Source organism: Protomyctophum parallelum (assembly GCF_964188405.1).
Source record: "Protomyctophum parallelum genome assembly, chromosome: 10".
In the NCBI taxonomy this organism is placed as follows: Eukaryota; Metazoa; Chordata; class Actinopteri; order Myctophiformes; family Myctophidae; genus Protomyctophum; species Protomyctophum parallelum.
In genome coordinates, this window is record NC_139704.1 from 22,053,364 (window position 1) to 22,067,382 (window position 14,019).

The window sequence follows — 14,019 nt, forward strand, 5'->3', positions numbered from 1 at the left end:
TGCCGATTTCTGTGAGATTTGGACAAAATATGTAGGAGGAAAAGCAAAAAGTTTGTTTTGGACAAAATTCAAAATGGCGGAAAATCCATCATGGCGGAAATGGGCGTGGCCTATATGGGGAGATGCGTCATGACCCAAGGAATCCAGGGAAAAAATTATTTTGATTTTACGACCTACGGTTCAAGAGTTATAAGCCAAAAGGTAAAGTGGGCTGTTATAGCGCCACCATGAGGCCGACCTATAAAATTATAAATTTAATTAATTTTAGTGATAATTAAGAAATATCCCTAAAAGTTTTGTAACTATAGTGATTACAGTCTCCGAGGAAAAAATACTTGAATGTGATTTTTTGCCTTTTCCCATTCATGTCAATGGGGAAATTTAATTCACTAATAAATTCATATCAATTAAACTATACAACATTTCTCTTAACAAAATACAAGCACACGATTCCCGATTTTTCCGGTCAATTTGACATATGGCTCAAGTGCGTACAGCGTACAGTGTGGGAGGTATAAAGCGACAAAAAAAAGACTACTGTGAAATAATAATAAAAATAATAATAATAATAATAAAGTGTTACAATTACTAGAGTCTGGTTGCCCCTTTTGGGGCAACCACACTAATAACGCATTGAAATGAATAAACTGTTAACACATGACATGGATCAGGCTCAACATTATATATTATTATTATTAGAACACTCGTGTTTTTCACATTACACCGGCCAGCTCTCTACACATAACACTGTTTTTTCTCATGGTATTACTTCCACCATGTGGTAGTAAACAGACATCTGTTTCTGAACACAGCCACATCCTCTGTTCGTTCAACTCTCAGAGTTAGATTAGCACAGGATCTGACAAATGATTTGGTCAAATGATTTAACTTCACGGCTACGTGCAGTCATCTTGGTCATTGCATCTGAATGCTGCCTGATCTCCTCAACTGCGCTTAAATCGCATGCGAATCAAGTTCAAGTATGATAAATAAAACTGGAATTGTGCTTGAAGTGGGAATGGAACAATTTAAATTACACAGCATTTCTAACAACAGAAGAGCATCGAGCCAGCACTGCTGGGAACGATCTTCAGCATCACACGGTGCCTAGCGATCCTGACACTTTAAATAAAAGTAGACACTACATAAATCAACGATGTCATTCACAATCACTTAGATTTCAGCTTTGATCTCTGCATAGTGATGTCTCTCGTGGCACTCCGCTGCACTGTACCGGCTCAACTCGGCTCAGATCGTGCTTTGTACCAGGTACTTTATTTTCCACTACGGATAGGACCTCCGTAATGTAATTCATGGAAGCACATTAGTAAATCATGGGATATTTGTGCATTATGGTATTGGATTCACAAATAATTTTGAGCCAAATCTCCCCCCATAATCCTCTGTGTAGAAGAAAGTGCTAAACATTACTAGAGTTAAAGCTAATACTGTCTGGAAACAATCTCTTTCTCCTGCATATTTCAATAAAAACAGATTTTAGGTGAGAACTAGGACATGCAGTTGCTCGATACCAAATCGTTTCACATTTACGTACAAAGAATGGTTTGTTAACATTATTCGGAAAGCTACTCTGCAGTTCTAGGGAAGTCCTTGACACAATGACGAATCTCTCTGACCAATTGGCCGTCTGCAATGTTTTCACGCAACCTTTTGGCATCGCCCTCAAGCTTGCAAGTTAGATGGAGGTTATATATTTTAAAAAGTACCAGGTTTTATCCACAATTCTGTCCGGTGGGAAGAAAAAAAAACTTGAGTTGAGCTGCTAACATGCAGTGGAAACGTGCCATAGTTGAAGAGCAGCTTTTACATTATGTACGCTTGTGCTGGTGAGAATATACTTGGTCCACATACACGCACGCATACACACACAGGGCGCAGCCACACTTTCGCGTCAGAAAACGCCTAGAGCAGGTGTCTTCCGGGTTTTGGAAATGACGGTAGTGTGCGGCAAAAACAAAACAAAACAGAAATGCTTTTCCCACGCTACGACGTTGAAGACGTGCACTAGCGTCATTCCCATCCAACATGCAGCTGTCTAAAAACCAGGAAGAGACGCCTGCTCTAGCCTGCGTTTTCTTGTCGCGTCGACGCTTAAGTGTGCCTGCGCACACACGGGCCCAGTGGGGGCAGGGCAGGAAGAAGAAGAAGAAGTGCTGAGGAATGCTGGGTAGTGTAGTACTCTCTACTGGACCTTGGTGACAGCTTCGTGAATGGACTGGGCCACGTGGTCGATGTTCCTGGTCGTCAGACCGCACATGTTGACGCGGCCGCTGGCCATTAGGTAGACATGTTTCTCCTGAATCATGTACTCCACTTGTTTGGCTACGGAAGCGACAGCAGAGAGTCAGTAAGTACTGCACTACAGCATTGCCGGGACTTTGCCATTGACAACAAAGGATTATCAGACGATCTCAGGCAATGACGCTCACAGGTTATATTCCCACAATATCCCGCACTTACAGGGACATCACTTCTGCATTTGAATTTACTCAAGTTATGCTCTAGTCAAGTGTAGATTTTTTTTAATTTCCAAATTACCCCAAGCATTTGGGGCACTTTTTCTGCCTTAAGTTCCGTTAGTAATGATAATAATAATATCTGGGACTTATATAGCGCTTTTCATGATACCCAAAGACGCTTTTCATGTGTGGGGGCCGGGGGGGGGAACATAAGAAACGGCATAAGGGCTGGACACTCATGGACATCGCGACAGTAGCAGTTCCAAATGAGTGAAAGATTTTCTATTTATGAAAGAAATTAAATATCTACGGTGTTTTTATTTTTTTATTTGAGTTATAGAGGGCAAGTATAATGTTTTAAGACATATTTGTCTTATTAGTCAGGGATCCTTTTAAGTTGATTCAAATACTGCAGTTTCCATTAAGCCCAGAAGGTGTCGCTATTTCTACCCCTGCTCGTTGCAGAAGAATTAACACTCAATTCAAGTGAATGGTTATTTAACCGGCCGGACTTTACACTTGATTTTATTACCGTAGCAAACATTGTCATAAAATACTATGCTTTCAGTCACTAGGTTAAAATCTTATTTAATTTATCATGATATGTAGGTTTTATAAATTATGGTTCTAAAAAAGTGTTCAATCGAAGATAAAGTAGAATAGGATTCTATTGGTTCTACTGAGTAAAGACCCACCCCCTCACTGCCGTTCCAGCCAATAGCATTCGTTTGTTTCCGGTTACTTTTTAGGACCGGAAATTCCAAGATGGTGGATACGAATTCGCTGGAACAGTGTCTTGAAAATGGGTCCGAACTACAAACCAACAATGGGTGACGTCACCGTTCCCTGTGTCCATATACCTTTGACAGATCATGGCACTGGTTCCCTTCCCTCCAAACCTTTTAGCTCGATACCCAAAAGAGAAATGTCATGTCATATCAGTGAAAATAGCAGATCTACAAGCTCGCAATGCGTTGTGAGCCACAAATGGGTCCCGATCCAAGGGTTTGGGAAACGGTGGTCTATGCCGGCGAACGTCCGTCCATGTGTGTGTGTGTGTGTGTGTGTGTGTGTGTGTGTGAGCGTGCGTGCGTGCGTGCGCGTGTGTGTGTGTGTGTGTGAACTCACGATTAAGGCCAGTGAAGCTGAACATGCCGATCTGCTGTGTGATGTGGTCCCAGGTCCCGGGGGTCCCCAGGGCTTCCAGCTTGGCCTGGAGCTCAGCTCTCATCAGCAGCACTCTGTCCGCCATGGTCTTCACGTTGTCCTTCCTGCACGGGGAATAACAGGACATCTGCATCGTCACGGTCGCCAAGAAACCTCTTATCTCCATATTCTAACTTTGTGTGGGGGGGTGTTCGTAAATTAACGCCCTAGTTCAGGGGTTCTCAACGGCTGGGGACCCCCTAGCTCTGGTCCATAGCTCTAATGCGTTGCATTTAGAGCGTTACTCTCGACTTCCTCCGTTCGCATGAATGCAGACTAGCCTCTCGTCTTTAGCGTAAATAAAAATAACGTTTTTGCTACTACGATCCACGCCATCTCTCTAACCTGCATCCTGCAGTGGATTAATCTGGCTGCCAAAACTCGTGAGTAGTCTAAAGATTGCAGTTATTGTTGATAACTTGCTCTGCTCGGTGGAGATTTAAAAACAATTAGTGTAATCACGCACACCTGGGCCTTATATACCTGTGCGTGCCAGTACAACTGGTGTGTCTTAAAGAGATATCCACGTCACAAGTGAGGTGGGGACATTCCCCATACATATGAAATATGTTGGTGGAGAGATAGTCTCGATACGATAGAGAACACGTTATTTCAACCAGTTCCTTTCCCCTCCATCAGGCGCCCTGGCTGGCCAGGGGGAGGTAGTTTAGAGACCAGGATTACTGCATGTGTTTCGTGAGGGTACCTACCCTATGGGACACGGGGAGAACATGCAAACTTCACACAGAAAGGCCCTTTATATTTATAAATGTACGGTTTTAAGTACCATTCAGCAAAGAGCTCAGGTGTGTTGAGAGTAATTGCCACCACACGGGCTCCCTGAGATGGCGGGTTGGACCAGGTGGTCCTGACGATCTTCTCCATTTGGGACAGCACCCTCTTCAGGTTTTCCGCGTCCTTGGCGACGATGGTCAGGTTGCCAACACGCTCATCTGACAGAGAGACAGGTGACATGTCAAGCTACATCACAAGTTGGCCATCTGAGATTCTGAAGAGGTCCGAAAAGGTTTACTATACAGTCATTTTATAATGAAGTAATTGGTCCGTGAATTAAAATCTAGATGATATGGATTGACAAGAGGTTTCAACAGAAACACTGTATGCAGCATAACTACAATATAACAAAAACATTATTTTCACTAGTTTGGGTTAAAATGTCTAATGTCTCTTTTGAGTCTCAACCTGAAACGTTTGGGAACCACTACTCTCAACATGGGGTGAGGTTCCACACGTGTGAAAGTAAATACGATTAGAAAATGTCTAAATTCCCTCTTATCTAGATAGGAAAGGAGTTATTGACCAAATGACATACTGTACCAACCAAGCCAGACAAAATCATTTTTCACAGAGATACAAAATCAAATGCCAAATGCATATGAAATTGGGGGTCATACAAAAGGTTGAGAATCAGTACCGTGAAAGTCCCTCGATGCACAAAATGCAGCCTCCTCGACAAGTCGACAACATTAACAATGCGTGTCACTTACTGTAGAGGCCAAAGTTCTTGGAGAAGGACTGGGCACAGAACATCTCGAAGCCCATGGACACAAAGTAACGCACAGCCCACGCATCCTTGTCCAGGTTGCCCGAGGCGAAGCCCTGGTAGGCAGAGTCGAAGAACACAAACAGCTTCCTCCGCTAGAATAAACAACAATAAAAAATCATGTATTTTCTTTTCTTTACATGAGACGGATAATATTTAATAATTTATAATACTCCATCCTACGACGATGTCACATGCCAAAGATTGTTGATGATGAGCTATCTATCGTTGAAGAGCTATCTATGTTCGGCACGCAACAAAGAATAAACCAGGCATAACTCTTTCTGCGGCATCTTTTCAATTGGTGATGGCAACCGAGACAACGTACGCGCATGTGTGTGTGTGTGCGTGCGTGCATGCGTGCGAGCGAGAGAGGACCCTTACCATCATAACCTCAGCGATCTGCATCCACTGCTCTGGAGTAGGGTCCGTGCCGGTGGGGTTGTGGGCGCAGGCGTGCAGGACAAAGATGGAATGCACTGGGCAGCTCTTAGACGGGAGAGATAAACTGCAGGGTCAGATCTCAGAACATCACTCGTTTCAGTCAGTCATGTGACTTAACTAATGTATACAGTATTGTTAACCAGGATTGTTTTTCTATATGAAATTGTATTACTCGACAACAGTTTAATTACTCAGTGTAATTTCGAGAATAAATAAAACTTGTGTGAATGAATGAATCAATGAATGTACTACTGTATGTGTACTATCATATAAACTCTTAATTTCCATTTTCCAGACATTCAGTTATTTTATTTATTTTGTAATAATCTGGAGCTTTCCAACCCCCATTATCACACCGACTGTCTGTCATTTATCCGGCTAGAAGCTCATCATTTTGGGGCAGGCCGTGTACCATGACCAACCTGGAGGTCACGTCAGACCTAGCCTGGGCAGCATTCCTTTTCGGGTTTATGATCTGGTTGGGAGTGGATGATCGTTATGTCATGTTGTAGTCATCAGGACGGAACCCTCTCTAAACCAGAACATCCTTTCCCTCAAACCAGAAGAATAATACCTTCATATGTGGCGTAGTGCGAGTCACGCTTTTATTGGGAAGGTATCATTCTTCCGGTTTGAGGGAAAGGATGTTCTGGTTTAGAGAGGGTTCCGGCCTGACTAACAAAACAATGACTACAACATGACGTAACGATATCATCCTCTCCCGACCGGATCACATAGCTATTTAGTAACACAGACCAGGCTTTACTGTGGTGACACCAGGTTACGTCAGACCACAAAGTAAAAGAAAAATCAAACGCGCTGAATCAATGCTAAATCAAGTTTCTGTCACTGCATTGACTATTTCCCGCTTTAAGATTAAGAATCAATCATATTTAATGTATACTGTTTAACTTTAATTGATATAATTATAAGGTGGCAGCCGTGTTTGTCACATTCAAAATAGTAGCTCAGCCCTCTAGTGTCTGGCATAATTAATCATAGCTCTGTTTGGAAAACTGGTTGGCCTGCTGATGTAATCACACATGATGTTTTTGTTTACATATCAGGAAGAAATTAAGACTGGATCTTTCTACTGTGAACTATGTGCCCCATTATGACCCAGCATCCCTAGTCTGGTGAGAACATTCCCCAAAAATAGCCGAACTTGTAGATTTGCCATTTTTGGCAAATCAATTTGTGTAGAGTGAAATATGAGGGTACCAAAAGCAGTCTTTACAGGTCCGTTTTCCTTCAAGTAGAGTGTTTAGGTAGTACTGAATCTTCAGCTCAACAATAGCTAATTCATCCTAGTGTATGACCAAGGTCAATTTTAAGATAAATAAAAGATTCAGCTATAAGATTATTGTGAGCATTTATTTTTTAATCATGATAAACAATAATAAAGATTATGGTCCCATCCCATCCCATACCTCCAGGTCTCCCAGGAAGCCAGCCAGATCCAGACCTTTCCTCACAGCGTCCCAGTACTTGTAAGGACGAACGTCCTCAAAGCCCGCGTTGGCAAACACAGAATTGTGGTTTTCTGAAAACGGCAAATGCAACGGTTGTGTAAATAAATATGGACCCACTGAAGGTCAAGGGTTTACAATTTAGGCATTTAGCAGACGCTCTTAATCCAGAGCGACTTACATTAAGCAATAATAATAACATCACATATATAAAAAGTACTTATCATGAAACATGCGTAAGCTAAGAACATAACAGTGGAGTATCTATATCATCTATATTATACTATACATATGTACTATAAAGTGCTATGACTACATAAAATGCAATTCTAGTGCTGTCTACGTAACATGCTGTTTAACTGTCTATATAAAGTGCTATCTAAGGGGCTAGGGCAAGTGCTACGGGCCATGATGGAGTCTGAAAAGGTGGGTTTTCAGACTACGGTGGAAGATTGGGAGTGAGGCTGCAGTTCTGATTGTGATGGGAAGTGCATTCCATAGCTTCGGTTTAACTGTCAACAGTTCAATACTCAATATTAATAATAATTAAAGGGGGCTAAAGGATTGCTTGTAGCATATATCTTGTCTGATGATGGCCTAGGCTGTGTCTTCTGAGCCACTGGTTAAAGGTTGCTGATCAAACATGACAACAAACAATGTGGGCATTAAAGTCTACAGTGGTCTATAGTGTAGGACAGGGTCTTCAACGTTGTTCAGGCCAAGGTTAGCTGAGAGAGAGATGAAGCATGAACAACTACATATTGGATTCACGTTAAATGTCTGTGTTTTCAGACATTTGATACAATGTCAATACTTTGTGAAATTGACCTTTGGCTAAGTACTTCACACAAAGATCTGTCAGCCCTCCTGCAGTATCTCTGAGGACCCTGGTGAAGATCCCAGGTGTACATTGGAAGCTTACAGAAAATGCATTTAGTTTATGACGTTATGATGATTTGTTTTGAAGCTACCATTCGTAAGAGTCGTGTCCCATCTGGGATTGACCAGGTCACCTGCGTTTGACATTTCCACTGCTGAGCTAAGACAGAAATTCCCATTTAGGCACGGGACGGGAGATATCACGCTTTGCACTTTGTGCGAGTGCAATAGCTCTTTTCAACGGGTAGGTGTCATTTCTGACGTCGGGATCGTGGGGAGTCCACCTCCAGCCACAGTCTGCAGTTGTATTCGTTATACTGTACTAACATACTCTAACATAAAAGTTTCCTTGTATTCCCGAAATAGTTATGGACTGCAGCTTTTAACACCGTGTAACTCATGTATTCTATAGTTCATGAGTAGAGTGTATACACAGTATTTATATTATTTATGCGTGTACCCCAGGTGGGCGCAGAAACATAGACAGGTGTCTTGGTGTTGTTGTTTCCATTGTGGAAACGTCTGAGGAACTCTGCCCCCATTTTCAAAGCACCCGTGCCCCCCAAACACTGGACAGCTCCCACCTGTGAGTGACAATGACAGAAAGACACGCGCACACACACACACACACACACAATGACAAACAACCAAAGACAAAGAGAAATTGTAGAAAAGTATTTCTACAATTTCTTATTGGGTCCCCAGCTAAATGAGGAACAGTTTCACTTGTTATTTCACCAGCTCAAAGTTGTAGCCCAGTGGTTTTCAACCAGTGTTCCGGGGACTACCAGTTGTCTTTGAAGGGATTCCAGGTGGTCCCCAGCTAAATGATGGGAGAGTTGGTAACCAAATTGACCATTATAGATATGAAAAGGGTTGAAAACCCACTGCTGTAGCCCAATGAGAGAATGGATGAGAATGAATATGTCATAGGTTTCATTCACGCACTCCACCTACACTCTAGAGCAGGGATTCCCAACCTCTGGCACTAGTAGGACCAGAGGTAGTACTTGAGCCCTCCTCTAGTGGTACACAGAGGAGTCACCCAAAAATGGAGAAAAAAAAGAGTGGAAAGAAATATTTATATTACTACAGGTAGTTCTTCTGACCAAGCAATTGGTTGAAATAGGCTATCCACACCTATAGCCGTTAATAGAAGATTTGAGAACGGACTAATCACATTAGAAAATAGGAATATCATCAATTGTGCTGATTAGTGATTAGTTAGAATACAAAACTCTGTCTAAGAGTGTCTCAGAGCAGCAGCATTATTGGCTTAGGAATGGAACAAAAAGGGCAGGTCTACGCTCCTGTATTTTAACTTATGGTGGTACATGGGGAGCCAGATGTTCTGAGGTTCTGAGGTTCAGTATAAAAATGTTTTGGGCTTAGGGCCCCACTATAGAGACTGTTTCATCCACAGCGCCCCTAAATTGCATTCATTTCATTTCATTCTAGCACCTTATATTCATGGCATATTTGACATTTTAATAACAGTGTGCTGCTAAAACAATTCATCGTATCATTATGTGAAATCATAATAATGATTATAACTATTATTATTATTATTATTATTATAAGATGATGGTAACTACAACATTCAAATGAAATCACACAGTTGAAAGCACACATTCAATCTCTTAAAATATCCATTGTATCCTGGACAGCTAAGAGACTGAGAGAATATCTGGGTCATTTAGAACGGATTGGAAATTACTTTGTACTTGATGTTGAAACTCATAAAATATAATTGTGATGTTGGTAAATTAAATGTCAAATGCGAATGTAAGTATTGCACGGCACCCCTGGACTAGCATCACGGCACCCAATTTTGCATTTGAACTGGCTATATCAGAGTGGTGATTTAGGCTCAAACCATTAGAATTATTTATTAAATCAATTAAATATTTAAAACAAATTTAAAATGCATGCTATAGCTTCTTTAAAACGTAAATAACTCTTGATCTAAATCAATGCTTCCAATTCTAACCAAAGATTATGTGTTAGACGGCCCATCGCGGTCCCATCGCTTGTCGCGTTAGAAGTAATCATAGCTCCCGTTGTTGTCGATCCCCTCGGGGGTGTTTTGGCTACATCTAGCTACTTCTAGCTACTTCCAAGATGGCGCCGTGCCACCTTGAAATAGGCCCTGAAGCTGCAAATCGCTGGGCGCATTGATTTAATAAAGAATTCAATCAATCAGAAGCACTGTTGTAGAGATTTTGGAACCTCCAAACACACCACCTGTCAGGTCATTTTTGCTCAACGACCTCCAGCACCTACCCTGTTCTCCAGGATGGCGGGGCTATCCTCTCCCAGCGCAATCTTGGAGGCGGACGACCTGAACTCGGGCAGGCCCAGGATGGGCAGGTACTCGTGGTTCAGCGTGTTGTCGCTCACAATGATCGCCTCCACTTTCTTCACCACGGGCAGAACCCACGGCTTGCCCTCGTCCGTCCTGTAGGCTGCAAAACAAACAATGTTAAGGAGCGCAACAACAAGCTCAAGAAATCATTTTTATTGTTCACTGAAGGGAGCAAATGTGAGCTTTTAGATCGGCTATTTTAAAATGTTTTACAATGTAGTGAAAAGAAATGCCTAAAATGTTTAGGCATAAGGTAAGGCAAGATAGGGTCCCTGCTAGACTTTTTCCATGAACATCTCTTGTAACTCTTTCAATCGCCAGTAGTTATTGACACTTACCATTAGAATGTTCAACTCTAAATCAATATTTCCAGTCATACAACCATGGCAATAGATATGCACTTTAAACTGATCTCTGCCCTGCTTTCTGATAAGGCTGAGCCACTTACTATAGAAAACTTTACTCTATTTGGCTTCAGCAGGTTAGATATAGTGGTAACAGGAACACTCGCCCTAACACACACTCGCGCCCCATTTCTATTTTTGCGGACCGCTCGCCCCCAGTGGTTCTTGTATTCTTGCATTTGTTTTATTGAGGATAGGGTTAGGAATGTGTTTAGGGTTAGGCATAGTTTTACTGAGGTTACGTTTAAGAATAAGGTTAGGTTCTGGCAGTTTTACAGAGGAGACGTTTAGGCATAGTTTTACTAAAGTTTTGGGGTGAGCATTCTCGTATTCGTATCGTTATAGTCAGTATAATCTACAGAAAAGTCTCTCTCTTGCAATATGTAATAGATAGATATGTAATGCAATAGTGTTTCACTCTAGAAATGATTAGTGCGATGTTGGGGGTTAGAGTGTGTGGAAGAAATGCAGTTGTTCAATACTCAAAATGACTCAACATTATACATGAATGAGTGTGGAGTTTGCATGTTCTCCCCGTGTCCCCTAGGGCATGGGTTCCCAAACGTTTCAGCCCCCCCTGACCCCAAAATATTGCTGCCATTGATTTGTAACCCCAACCTAACCCCGGAGGTGATTTTATGCACATAAACATGCACGTTCAGTGTGCATTTGCCCGCACATGTAATGCATTAAGCCTATGGCTATATACTGTACAGTAGGGGATTTGTAACAGTTATGGTTAAAATCTATATCATTTTTACATCGTATTTCACTCATTCTGTTGAATTCTATTCAAGTGTGTGAACACTTCTGATCTCACATGCAGTAAGCCATGTCTCTATACTGCTTCCTCCTGGCCAGAAGGGAAAGGAACTGGTGTTCCTTCCACGCATTACGTCCAACCAGATGGACTGTACTGATTTTCTTCCAGATTCATAATGAAAAATGTGAACCTTGCCAGTTTTTGTGTTCTATCAAGACGCAAAAAGGGTTCTAGCACAATGTGACTGACTGGGTCAATTTGCCTCAGCTACATTGTATCCTTTGCAATGTCACGATTGACGCACATGTGTATTATTGTGATGACAATGTTGAAACGATATGTTGTCTGGCCTCCTGTTAAGTGGGAAATACTTTGTTGGGATGTAGCACTGCATGTTGTGTGGCCGGCTATTTTAGCCAGCTGCACAAGGCCATCTGTGATGATGTGTGTCTTGGCAAAGGAAAGGGGATTATGACAATGAGGCCTCAGCTTGCTGTGCTAATCACGGACTGCAGCTGACGCGGAGTTCTGCATTAGCCGAGCTTCGCACGCCTCTAACAATAGACTTCCCTACCCTATGGATTCAGATTTGTTCCATTGCAATATGGTGTGTGTGAGTGTGAGAGACCCTCACCTTCTTTTAAACATAGTAACCAGTGACTGAGAATGAGATGGGTTCTTTTATGTGCTTGTTTCAGAGTATAGGCCAAAGTCATTCAAACTCCTGGGAGTACCTTGTTCTTACAGCCTACTCTAGAACCCTAGTATACATGCATGCTGTTAATGGTAGCGAGCGGAGCTGGCTTGTCGTAATAATGAGACTGAGATATGAAATAGAATTAGGTAGGTCAAATTCTAAATATTATTGTGACATTGGCCAGGCCACATATTGTAAACACTGCATGGGTCAATAATAATAGATATGCCAAATCATTAATCAAAAGATCATAAAGATTAGGTTTGATTAATTATTAAGCCAATCAAAATGTCTTTAATCAATTAACAGGTTAAATCTATATGGATGGATTTAGATTAACATATATTCTAGAACTTAAAAGGCTGATTCTAGCTCTGGTCCATAGCGGCAGCAAAGTTCATTAAATTAATTATGCTATGGACCAGAGCTATATGATTTCCCATACATTGCACTTATTCTAAAATAGAATACATGATGAATATCAACCTGCATGGGGCTATTTTATTAAGCTTCCAACTGTATTGGGGGTGGGAGATTCTGACGGGAATACAACGTTTGGCTGACCAGTGAACAGTGATTCCCACCACCGCAGACCTGGCTACAATTAGCTCATACTAAAGCAACACCGACTGCTCTAACAGATTATCTGACAGGTGACAGGTGACAGGTGGCAGGTGACAGGTGACAGTAGTAGCCTACACTACAGCACTGTACGTACCTCCTACACCCAGGTTCACCTTGCTGGTGTGCTGGTCATTGGCGAAGTCCTGCGACAGCTTGAACACGGCAACGGGGACCGCCTGGGGGACCTCGCAGAACAACGACATCGTGGATCCTGGATCAGGGTGGAGGAGGAGGTGGAGGTGGTGATGAAGCAAGGAGGTTACCTGTAAGGAGGTGATGAGCATAGATATATATCAATATATCTATGGTGAGAAAAAGGAGGAGGAGAAGTTTAGCACACCCAGCGAGCTGTGTGTGTGGGCGGAGATCAGAGAGAGACTTTCACCTTCAACATGGATTAGTGCCATGGGGAGGGCGTGAGTGGATCCACCAATGGCAAGCGAGAGGTGTCACTTTGGTCCAACGGGATTGGCTAGTAATGCCCTGCGCCCCCGGTGAGGTTATGGGGGTTAAAGTGCAACGACACGCCAGTGCAACGACACGCCAAAACAAGCACAAGCAGCCACTGTTGTTGGCCAATGACAGGCAGATTCTGACCATCAAATGAAGGCTACATCATTTTCGTTTTGATTGTATTGCTGTATTGTTGTATTGTTCTGCTTTGGCAATGTAAACGTATGTTTTCTCATGCCAATAAAGCCCTTTGAATTGAATTGAATTGAATTGACAGGCTGTCCCCTGGTCGAAAGGGGCGGGCTCGTTGAGGACGACGTACCATCTTGCGGCCACAAGGTGGCACCATTAGCCCGTTACAAAGTGTAAGCTTTGCAGCACCCACTGCAATCTTCTACTACTGCCACCACCAGCATGCATGAAAATAAATAAAACAATATTTACTCCATTGCATGTCTGAGTAGGCTACACATTTTTTCCCTGAATCCCTGTAGATGTTATATATCGATTAAAAAAGCACACACAAACACATGTATTTAAAACACTTAACCACTTAACTCACAGGGGTTGGCAACCTTTTTGACATGAATGTTTTCATCAGTCAGTGTGCCAAATCAACATTAAGTTGAATTATGATTATTGTTGTTTTTTCTGTATTATGGATATATATA

The 14,019-nt window shown here is 42.2% G+C and overlaps 1 protein-coding gene across 1 annotated transcript; it reads right to left on the reverse strand.

Moving 5' to 3' along the window:
- Positions 1-2,034: 2,034 nt before the first annotated feature.
- On the reverse strand, positions 2,035-13,110 carry got1 (glutamic-oxaloacetic transaminase 1, soluble). The gene is made up of 9 exons (XM_083774625.1): positions 12,990-13,110; positions 10,326-10,507; positions 8,503-8,626; positions 7,125-7,237; positions 5,635-5,739; positions 5,195-5,345; positions 4,474-4,639; positions 3,609-3,751; positions 2,035-2,343 (listed from the first exon to the last, which is right to left on the reverse strand). Exons 1-9 carry the CDS (start codon positions 13,096-13,098, stop codon positions 2,204-2,206), a joined length of 1,233 nt encoding a protein of 410 aa, XP_083630751.1. The 5' UTR covers positions 13,099-13,110; the 3' UTR covers positions 2,035-2,203.
- Between the last annotated feature and the right edge of the window lie 909 nt (positions 13,111-14,019).

Coding starts and splice junctions, on each gene's coding strand:
- got1 (XM_083774625.1), bottom strand. CDS start 13,098: ATGTCGTTGTTCTGCGAGGTCCCCCAGGCGGTCCCCGTTGCCGTGTTC. Junction 7,238..8,502: donor TGTTTCTGCGCCCACCTGGG/GTACACGCATAA, acceptor TGCCGTTTTCAG/AAAACCACAATTCTGTGTTT. Junction 3,752..4,473: donor CCTGAGCTCTTTGCTGAATG/GTACTTAAAACC, acceptor TTCCCCGTGCAG/GAAGGACAACGTGAAGACCA.